The sequence below is a fragment of the Haliotis asinina genome, chromosome 7 (genome assembly GCF_037392515.1).
Source record: "Haliotis asinina isolate JCU_RB_2024 chromosome 7, JCU_Hal_asi_v2, whole genome shotgun sequence".
Taxonomy (NCBI): Eukaryota; Metazoa; Mollusca; class Gastropoda; order Lepetellida; family Haliotidae; genus Haliotis; species Haliotis asinina.
In genome coordinates, this window is record NC_090286.1 from 50,550,506 (window position 1) to 50,561,668 (window position 11,163).

General features: G+C 39.0%; 1 protein-coding gene across 2 annotated transcripts; it reads left to right on the top strand.

Annotated features, from left to right (window-relative positions):
* Nucleotides 1-341: 341 nt before the first annotated feature.
* On the top strand, nucleotides 342-10,232 carry LOC137291254 (doublesex- and mab-3-related transcription factor A2-like). 2 transcript variants are annotated; one of them, XR_010957252.1, is made up of 3 exons: nucleotides 342-957; nucleotides 8,375-9,223; nucleotides 9,699-10,232. XR_010957252.1 is itself a non-coding variant. In XM_067822554.1 (2 exons), exons 1-2 carry the CDS (start codon nucleotides 483-485, stop codon nucleotides 9,109-9,111), a joined length of 1,212 nt encoding a protein of 403 aa, XP_067678655.1. In that variant the 5' UTR covers nucleotides 342-482; the 3' UTR covers nucleotides 9,112-10,232. The 2 variants fall into 2 exon arrangements, 1 of the variants encoding a protein (XP_067678655.1); XM_067822554.1 differs by having other exon boundaries at nucleotides 8,375-10,232.
* The last annotated feature ends 931 nt before the right edge of the window (nucleotides 10,233-11,163 follow it).

An 11,163-nucleotide genomic window follows, 5' to 3' on the forward strand; every position in this document is an offset into this window, starting at 1 on the left:
TTGGGTGAGGATTTACCATCAACCCGTCTTATGACGTTTGTCACTGTACACAGGCCGATGCGTCTTCTCGAGGCGGCTCTACGGTAGTTGACTCTTCCCACTTTGTGAGCAGGTGTCGAAAAGTGATCCTCTGATCGGTTACCTGTTTAACATGGACCCCGAGAGCTTGTCAATCACGATGTCACTCCTTCGTTGTCAGCCAATCACAAACGCTCACTACCTATTTAGTGTTACGAGTCAGGTAATTACTCAGATAACAACCCGAGGGATGAAAGGAGGCGTGGCTTGATCACTCGATAAACCAGTCAGTGATCGTGAACGTGCTGACAGGCAATTAAAGCTCCGACTTCTTCCGGACGACTGTGTTATGTGTGTTTTGTATTACTTCAAATAGCAGGGTAGAACTCCCAGCTTTCTAGATACAGACTGTTACCTCCCGGGAAAGGAACGTCTTGGACAGATAGACCCTAGACCCATAAACGATGAGTTCATCAGCTGATGAAGAAAGAAGTCATCCCGAGGGTGCGACTGGCAGCTCATCCCATCCTCACGCACCGCTCTTCATCCGTGCAACCGACAGGTACCCAAGGACACCTAAATGTGCTCGCTGTCGGAACCATGGAGTCGTCTCGGCTCTTAAAGGACATAAAAGATACTGTCGTTGGAGAGATTGTGTTTGTGCCAAATGTACACTTATTGCAGAAAGACAGAGAGTCATGGCAGCTCAGGTAGCATTACGAAGGCAACAGGCCCAGGAAGAGAATGAGGCACGTGAGCTAGGACTCCTGTACGGCCCTGGTGGTTTGTTGTCTATTAATCGTGAAAATGTGCACATCTTTGACTCCGATGCACCATCGTATCCTAACACAACCGGTGGTTCCTCTCCCACGTCAAGAAGCAACTCCCTAGAAACGTCATCACCTCCACTGCCAGTCGACGACGCCAATCACACACCAGGTACGTCGTCATCAACTATACTAATTACGTCGTAGTAACATATCATATCTGATAAGCAAGAACAAAGATTAGAGAATGGGGTTTGCGAGTATCAGAAAACATCTTCTGTGAGTTGTCTATAGGTTGTAGTAACAGATCATATTTAATAAGCAATAACCAAGAACAAACATTAGAGAATGGGGTTTGAGTGTATCAGAAGAACATCTTCTATGAGTTGTGTATATGTTATAGTAACAGTTCATATTTGATAAGCAATAACCAAGAACAAACATTAGAGAATGGGGTTTGCGAGTATCAGAAGAACATCTTCTATGAGTTGTGTATATGTTATAGTAACAGTTCATATTTGATAAGCAATAACCAAGAACAAACATTAGAGAATGGGGTTTACGAGCATCAGAAGAATATCTTCTATGAGTTGTGTATATGTTTGGTTCCATAATGAAATCGTATTATTCCGGCCTTTGAAAAATGACACCTATGTAGTTATTGTTTCATATTGTCAAAATTCTTTGAAACTTACCATATCGAATCTACAGTATGATAAAGCCGATGAGTTTTACCCGATGTCATATATGGTTCCAGTCCACATATCCTTGGTACCAAACACCTACTGCATTTATTTTCTTCTGCTAATTATTTAAAAGCATATTATGGTATACTGCAAATACATGTACATGTGATATCAAAACTCAAGGGCTATATATATATATTACATGCATTATATGCAACATTCGAAAGAAGATTTCAAGGATTATGTCTGTGTAAAAACAAAAGGGGTTCTGTCTTTGACATGAAATGTAAAAAGGAGTAATTACTTTTCCTGCATGAGTGCTGAATACTTATGTATTTACGAAAAACTATCTGAACATCAGAAATCTGTTTTGCATTTCACCATTTACATAAAGCAAAACACTTATATTTTCGCAATAGCTGACAATTCCTTTTATTTTTTTAAATGATTTAATCCTTCAATGATATCAAATAATAAATCTGTACATATTTACTATGGATAATTGCTCAAAACTAGACTGTCTATGAAAATGCGTTCATCAATATGTATAATATTAAGTTGTATCCAAACAGGAAGTTTTTTCTCTTTTATTTATTCTATTCTGTTATTATTCTATTATTCAATCACAAAACTTAAAGTATACTTGAACACTGGTGAAGAAGGTGTAAAAGTGAAACTGTTAATCAAGAGACGAATCTCGTTTTACTACCCTCGTGAGACTTTGCGTGACTTTAAGGTCGTATCGCATCAAGGATAACATTCCATCCTTTGTTGTGATGACGTCGGTGCGACCCTCTATCTGTTTCAATCTCAGATGCACTGGCACGTTACAAACCGATTTTATGAAATTAAAAAAAACGTTTTTCGCTGTTGTCACTTTCATCCGTCCATGTCGGAATAAGATTGAAAACCACAGGAGCTCTTCGGTACTACCAAAAATATTCTACTTATGATATTTCCTGTTAACGTCAGAGAATGTCAGTAAAAAGAAACTCGTGAAAGGTAATTATAATTTCATTCAGATTTGAAGCAGTTGTAACACAGTTATATGCAATCTTTTCACAAAATGGTAATAAATTAAACGAACGCTATAATTTCCATTTCTTGAATACGTTATAAATTGTTAAGCACATAATTTACTTCAGCTGTATGTCCCAGGCAAAACAACAGCTGTTCCTGCAAACAGAAATTCTGCTAACTGGTGCTAGTTCAGTTTCAACTTCTACAAACACATCATTACAGTGTTCCTGCAAAAAAGAGCTGTCCAGATTACAAGAGAACAAAGACATCAAACGTATTTATTCTATGTCTGTGTTGAGGCTTCAAGGATATTATTTGTCACGGTTGTCCAAATATGTTCTTCATAAATGCGATTCAAAATACAAAAACTGCAATTTTAATAGTTTAAGACCCCTTTCTTTACAAATATGATATTGAGCGTAATATTTATCACTCTCGATACAATAGCATGGAGATGAAAGCTGTTGCGATTGAGCAATACATTAAAGTTACTTAAAACCAGTTCAACCAATTTTGCCGAACATTTCGCATAATGTAATAGGTCCATGTACCGAGTGACCGCGCCTGTACCGGTTCACGTTCGCATATTTCTCAGTAGGACAACTTCCTCCTAGACGGGAGTTCATGAAATCACACACGGTACTGACCACATAGTACTTTGATTGCTTGACCGCTCGAATGACCATCTACAAGATGGACACTCCACACAATTTGTCCATTCGGTGGATGCATGGGAGGATCACTTAAGGAGCTCTAACTGACGGGTGATGTACTGAAAATGCGTTCCCAGTACATGAAATAGACATAAAGGCGATATAAAGAAGTCAATGGACAAATTCAGAGCGTATAGTCTTTTTAATGTGTTTGTCTCCTTTTGACGTTCGCGGCATGATGAAAGAAATGACAGTAGTTTGGTTAAAGGAGACATGGCAATATGCTGTCGATATACCCGTAATTGGAGCTAATATGTGTCCATCACTTCCATTGCCATTGAAATTGAAGTGGTTGTCTAATAGTCCTTAGTTTCAACGGTTTCTGACTGTGGTACATAGATGGATTGCCATCTGAAATCCCGATACATACTTGGAACAAAAGAGTTACTGGTTGTTAAGAAATAAGATATATTGTATAGTGCTAGATAGGCCCTTTGCGTGCTAAGGTGTCGTTCATAAGTGACGAAAAGAAAACTTGTGCTTGAAAAAGTTAAGGATGAGCTGTTTTCAAGTCGTTAAGATTATTCACCTTTCGGTTGGGTAGATATGGCGACAGGCTAAACAGACATATAGGAACCCTTGGATGTTAAAACGAGTTTAGAATTCTCAACGTGAAGATAAATCGTATTTCGGACTGACATGTATATGAAGTGTTGAACCGCAGTTGTGCACCATTGAAGGACTCTTAACCCTTTAAGGGTTAAGTAATAAGAAAATAATTTGTAAGCTTTTTTGGGGATTTCAAATATCTTAAGAATTCCAGTTGTTCCAATTAGTCTGCTCTTAATGTGGTACGTGCGCACGAGTTATGTTGAGAATGATGATTTGTGACAATAGCTGACGTAGAATATGGACTGTGGTGACCATATGACAGGACAATGGCCATTAACTTTGTATGTAAAGATAACATTTCGTCACTGTACATCGATCCTTTTCATTTCCAACAAACAACCTTATTTCACGAAAGTCTTTGGTGTTAGAGTATCTTATGTAGTTACCCTTAAATGTCTTTGTCACAATGCTTTTTCGCCTAAACACTTTGATGAGTCAAACCGTGCTGTCGTGTCTGATTCATCAACGTGTAACAAAATGAATCAATGACGCCAGCATTTAAGTATTTACAGCATTTATTTAGGGAAATGAGTTATATGTACTGCACACACAGGAGAAAATGTTATGAACATTAATCATGCAAGTCCTCCAAGCAAAACATTCTGAATTACATAGTACTATATGATCATTAACATATACCGATCGTCTTGCAACACTGACATTCAATGGTTAAGTCATGCATATATACAGGTCTTAAAGGTTTATATGACATCAGTGTTGTGTAAACTTTGTTTGATGTGATGTAAGTGTTACATCTACAATTTAACTTTACTCTGTGATGGCCTATCAAAATGTTAAAGTTGTTTATGAGATAATTTTCAAATGGACTAGTTCAACTACTCTGAAACGACTCACAGGTGTCCAATTTATCTCTAAATTAACTTCAGTAAATGACAAAGTAGATCTTTCGTGTCACTTGTCGTCTCGGGGACTGGATAGCCACAACAAGCGTCCTTTGTCCCTGAAGTACTGTAATGAAGGTGCCTAAAAATCAAGAGTCCTGTAGACAGCTATCCCCCTTGATGTTGTTGACAAAGTTCTTCATGCCAGGTTTAATGTTTTCTCTATCATAGACATTTGTTCTCTCCATCATAGCCATTTGTCCTCTCTTCTCAACCCTTTTGTTAGGCTAACTCTAACTTGGTAGGGTTTATTTCACATCAACTATCGTGTTGACATGGCAAAAGGTATTCATCACGCAGCACGGGGGTAGGAAGGGTCACTCTCTCAGCCTTGCACTCTTTCAGGGGCAATCTCTATCCTTGTCAACAGCCTTACCTTTAAATTACTCGTATGAAAGACGATTTACAGATATTTAACTGCATTTTAAACAAAGGAGCGGGCGGCACTTGTGGTCAGGGGAATGAAGGACATTTGAAACTTAATACGAGTCCAGACAGCAAAAAAACATGTTACAAATCACCGTAACTATCCAGACTGGTATAAGTGACACGAATCTGTCTTTATTTTGGCAATATGCACCAATCAACGACCACCCCAACCTGAAATGATTGATTATGTCCTTTTACAAACGCGCAGGTTTCGAGTGAGACTTGGGAAGATGACAAACAAGTCTCCATACTTGACGTGACAGCACCAGTAGGGGACAATTAATATGTCACTTTTACACCCGAATGAACAAACTGGTCTAACAATCCATGTCAGAAAAGTATTTACCTGTGTATTTGTTTCAAATATGGAACATTCAATAAAAGACAAGTGGTCGAGTTTCAACCAATCATGAAAGCTTAAATGTGTATTTCTGAAAGTCTTTGTTCTCAAATCAGATATGAAGTTTCAGGGTGTTAATGGGGTTAAAGGTTCGATCTTTTCTCCGTCAGTGTTTATGAATCATTGCAAGGCTCTGACAGAACACATACTGGCTGACAACTACGCCAGTGACTCCTGTCAAAACACAGTATGCATTTCAATAGTTGGGGCATCATTTTAACAATCCGGTGGCCAGTCGATATGCTCAATATGTACAATAAGACGGGTATTTCCTCATCCAGTATTTCACAACGTTCTCTCGTTCGGAATCAGTGAGTTGTGTGCATTTTTGTACCTGTTAATGGAGTTTTTATGCAGATATGCTCCTGCTCAGTGATCAAATGACGTCCTTTATTGCTCTGTATGATCCTCCTTTGAATTTTCTTATTCAATACATATAATTCATTTACATACAGTTCATTTTCTAGTATATACATGTGTAATTCGAAACAATGAAGCCCATCTCTACAGATCTGCCGCGAATAGCTGCAACATTGGTGATGCGGCGGTAAGCAATATTCACTCACTCACTCAAAATATAAACTTAACACAAATGAAAGGAACGTGTTCACACCTAACAATTTCCCAAGACACAGGCACATGTTTCTGTAACATATACATATAATAGCCGCTCATCCGTCATGCAGGTGGACATGTTTATCACCTGAGGAAGGATCTATTTGCTGTTATCGCTGACTCGAGTATGCAAGTGTTTCAAGGCGGATGCAAATACAATACTCATGCATAATGATGACAAATTACGCCTGAGAATACCTGTGATATCAGCAGTATCAAATTTTACTAAACTATATCAAATGTTAGAGTCGGCGTTACTTTGCAATTGAGGCGAGCATCTTTTATCGGTGTAAGTTAGAAGCATATTTTAGGCTGTGTCAGCCGATGAAAGATGTAAAGCACGAAAATGCTACAAGCTGCTTGTGTCCAAAGCGTCTCTCGTTATTGCCCCCTGTATGGTTGCGAATGATTATATTCATTCTGCTCAGCTCATAGTGACGTGTTATGAGAATAGTCTCTATGTGGGATTAAGTAGCACGTCGCAGTAGGTAAAAGTCTTTTTGATGTCTCATTTTTACGCTGAAGTGGGCATTTCCTCAGTCTCAGATATGGTGCATCTCACAGTGAGACTCATCCGCGGAAGAGACCAGCAAGAAACGTTTTTATTGGTCAATCTTTTCTGATTCAAATGTTACCAAAACTCGCCCCATCTCGAAACAGGAGCACAAAGCAGTAATCCCGGGAGGTAGACTGTTCTTTTCAGCTAGCCTTTTTTCTGTTTTAGGATTCCAAACCATTAACATATAAATGATGGACTCATGACTGGTTAGGAGTAACCGCCACGGGAATGTGACGGTGCTAGATTTTATTACAACCTGAATACAATGTTTAAGTGGTCCTGCTACATCCATTCAGGGAGATCCACTTACTGTGAGGAGGTCATTATCTATAGTGTAACTTGTGTTATGTCTTACTTCAAACTGTGAAGAATCTTCAATGGAAGGGCTTTATCGAGCTCTAAAGCCCATGGTGAAAATTATCTTTCGGCGCATGAACACTGCTTGTTTGAAATGAACATCGGAACATTTAGCAATTAATGTTCTCAAGTCTACTGTGGGCATCACGCTTAATAGATGCCGGAGGACCCGACGTAAAGTCCACAGGGGTAACAGGGAATGTGCTCAGGGCTTATGAACATCAGCGGGGGGCAAGGACATACCTTGTATGGCATTTCAGAAAACAATTCGTCAGTCTTTCCGAAAATTTAAATGGGACATTTATACCATAAAATTTTCAACTATCCGTCTGCTTGGAGTCAGGCAAGGCGATATTGGCCGTCCCTGTTATTAATGTTTCATATTCTGGATTTTATATCTCCTAGCAATTGATTTTTAACAAAAGTTAGGTAAGCACATTAAGTCCACAGGGTACCAGAAAGATTCTGCTTCAGAATATGCGGTTAGTGTAATTATTCACTAATGTGTTTGATTTATAGAATAAACATAAAGCCAACAGACGTTCTCAAAGATTGTGCCTTTCAAATATCGACTTAAGATATTCGCCGAAGCGTGATAACGACTCATACAAAGTATATATAAATTACGCCTCTTTCACCGCTCTCTGAAAGGTCGACTAATAGAATAGCCCTATTCTGCACGCACAATAATTTAGCAAGTATATCATGTTGGTGCAATAATCAAAAGACACTTCTAATGGGAAAAGTGCCTATGGGGCCAGCTGACGCCTTATATTCTTTTATCCTTAACGCACAGGGTCACAGGGTTTTAAAGAGCTGAATTTGATGAAGTTTCGTGAAAAAACAAACTGTTAACTACATTAAAGTGCTACCTTAAGATTATGAAAGCTCCTGTTCGAGATCGGTTTTGTGTAACAGTTAAACGATTTACCTATATTACTGGTGTCCCCGGGTACATATTCATATTATTGACGAAAACGTGTTATAAATAATGTGGCGAAATGGATAAAACTCAGTTAATAAATATAGTAGTACATATAATTATAAACCTACTTAAGCTTAACTTCAACCTCCCATACAAATTCACGTTGTCAATGAACACATCATTAGGTTCTACCCTAGCGGTTAAAGCGATGGCTGGTAACACTGAAGGTCCGAGTTTGAATCCCCAAATGGGAGTGTGTGATGATATGTGAACCCAGTTACTAGGGTTCACCTACTGGAATATTTCCAAAAGCGCCCTCACCCTTCAAAAAGATTCATAACTGTTTATATGTTTTGGGTATTTTTTTGCAGTTGCGAAACGTCAACGACTCGACCCGGTGGCAACCGACTCCGGTAGTGCCGCATCCTCGCCGAACCCAGACTCCAGACCTGTATCCCCTGATATGGCAGACAGACCAAAACACGCCGGCCGCAGTCCCTCCCCAACTCGCAGCATCTCACCAAAAATGTCTCCAGAACCAGCAAACACTGCTATAGACCACGTGCGCTCAGACTACCTCCCAAAACCCACAGCAGACGAACTTAGTTTTCTTGCACGTGCTGGTGCCGGAAAACGTCCCCCAATTGACATGATGTGCCGCATTTTCCCACACATGAAGAGAGGGGTGCTTCAGCTCATCCTCCAGGGGTGTGGAAACGACATGGTACAGGCTATCGAGCAGGTACTCAATAACCATGGCGAGCAGACGACTTCCGCTCTCAGCCAGACGACACCCACGCCGAGTTTGTTTCCTCAGTCTTATCTCAGCTCCTCGCTCACATCCCCATCCCTAAAGTCAGCGTTCTCCCCCATCACATCCCCTCCTACAGCTCACCTGAACTCTATCAGATACACCTATGGAAGCGGTGGTAGGAGTCTTGCTCTTGCAATGCCCTACCCCCCAGTTCTACCCTTAGGATTAGGATCCACGTATGGTTACAACGGACTCTCTTCATCAAACAAGGCATTTCACTACGCGATGTACCCGTGCTGCACGAACCCCACGACGCATACTGCAGAGAAGACAACGGGGTGTCTCAGCGACTAGGCTGTCTCAAAACGGTGTTGAACTTGTCTCATTTCCACTCAGTCTTAATGGCTGCACAGCTGAAGATTCACATTAACGAGATCATCTGATAAGTCGTCGTTATATACGAATGGTTTTAAAGATATTTACAATATATTTACAGTTTTCTATTGTAATGGCACATTTCGACAAATTATTGTAAAATGCAGTGTCTATCATTCCTATATTTGCATCGACTATTTTGGGAGTTGCCATTTTTCTTTAAAATATACATCAATTACACTTTTAATTGTATTCGCAAAAAATCCCAACGGCGATGTAATATTCACGTCAAAAGCAGGATGCTAGAGACAGACACACATACAGTCACACATACACACACACACACACACATACACATACACACACACACACTCAAACACGCACGCACGCACACGTGGAGGCTTTGTACTTAATCTCCGTCATAATTTGGATTGCAATCTTTGCATACATATTCCACGAGTCATATAAATCAAATGTTGGCTCTCTATGTTCGTTTATGATAAATAGATTGTATTGATATGATTTTATCCATAATATCAATATCTCCTGTATTCAAATTTCTGTAGGTCATATACAGTCACTGAACGAAGCCACTGCCGTTGACTGCAGGCCGATTAGATCTTTGACAATAAAACATCTTCGGGTCTCAAATAATGAAAGACATAATACTACGTATCTTCACAACGATACACACCCACGGGGGAACGAACACCAATGGGAAGGGATCATATGACCAGACGTTGCCCTTTGATAGTTCCATAGTGTTGATGACAACTTCAGCTCACTGAAGGTTTTTAATAGTAGTTAATATTCTTGTTGACATTCAATTCACGGTCATCGTCGTGGAATGTACATGATTTGCTCAACGTGAATTTTTTATGTCCATGTATTAATTATATTGTCAATTGTTATTGACGTTTTTCAAGGATATCTTCATTGATATTTTTTTCTCAATCTTGATGTAATATCATAGCATTTTGTGATATGTGCAAATGACGCCAGATTGTGCAGCCATCTTTTATGTTCATGTAACTGACCTTATTATTTATTGTACATAATACATGTTATGATGACGAAAGCAATAAAGCTAAAAGTTGTAATACATTTCTTTGTAATCTTTACTCATATAAATCAGAGAGAGAGAGAGAGAGAGAGAGAGAGAGTCGCCATTTTAGGTAATTCATATGGTGTGATACACCTCTAGTCAAGAATACCCCCTCCTTCCTAGCACAACAATCGTATAATTGCACACAAGCTATGGTTAGAGGCATGCAACATACCTTCATAATTCCCATCTTGTCACAGATTATACACCAGATATTAACTCCAATGGGCTTATTGCTCTAGTGCATTACATTTCAGACTGTTTAAATATGTAAAGTCTCACTTGAAATCATTACAGGAAATACATGAAAAATATCTATTTGTAAGCTAAATGTGTAATTTATGAAACCAAACAGAAAAAAGAACATTGATAAATAGAAATATGCTGACCTACACATAAGAATAAGCAAGAATAAAGAATGGGTATGCTTGCTTTAGGTATGCTACATTACATTAACACAGGCCTAACCAAGACCCCCTACCATGATAACATTAACATTTAGATGTCTAATCTCTACACACTGTTTTTCAAGTTTTATGTCATTCCTTTGTTCTTTTGAGACTCAAAGTATAGTGCAGTTGTTCATCAGCTGACGTTAAAGTCGCTGTTCTGTTATCTGAAATTGCTTCTGAGATGCGCCTGAAACGTAAGTGAAAAGTTAGAGATATTTATTCACCATAATAACTTTCAGACTTCCTTTATAACATGAAGCTGGACTTTATCAGTATATTATGAAATGGCAAAATTGTTGCAGATTAAAAGAAGAACAATTTGAGCTTGTGAATCGTCTATTCAGAAGCCTGAACAATAACAAGACAGTTATAATTGTGGGTGGTTTTTTTTAATGTAAAATCTTAGTTTGTTACTTTACCACTTCAGTCACTTCATGATAATGGTTTCATGATGTACACTCACTCCAAACAGAC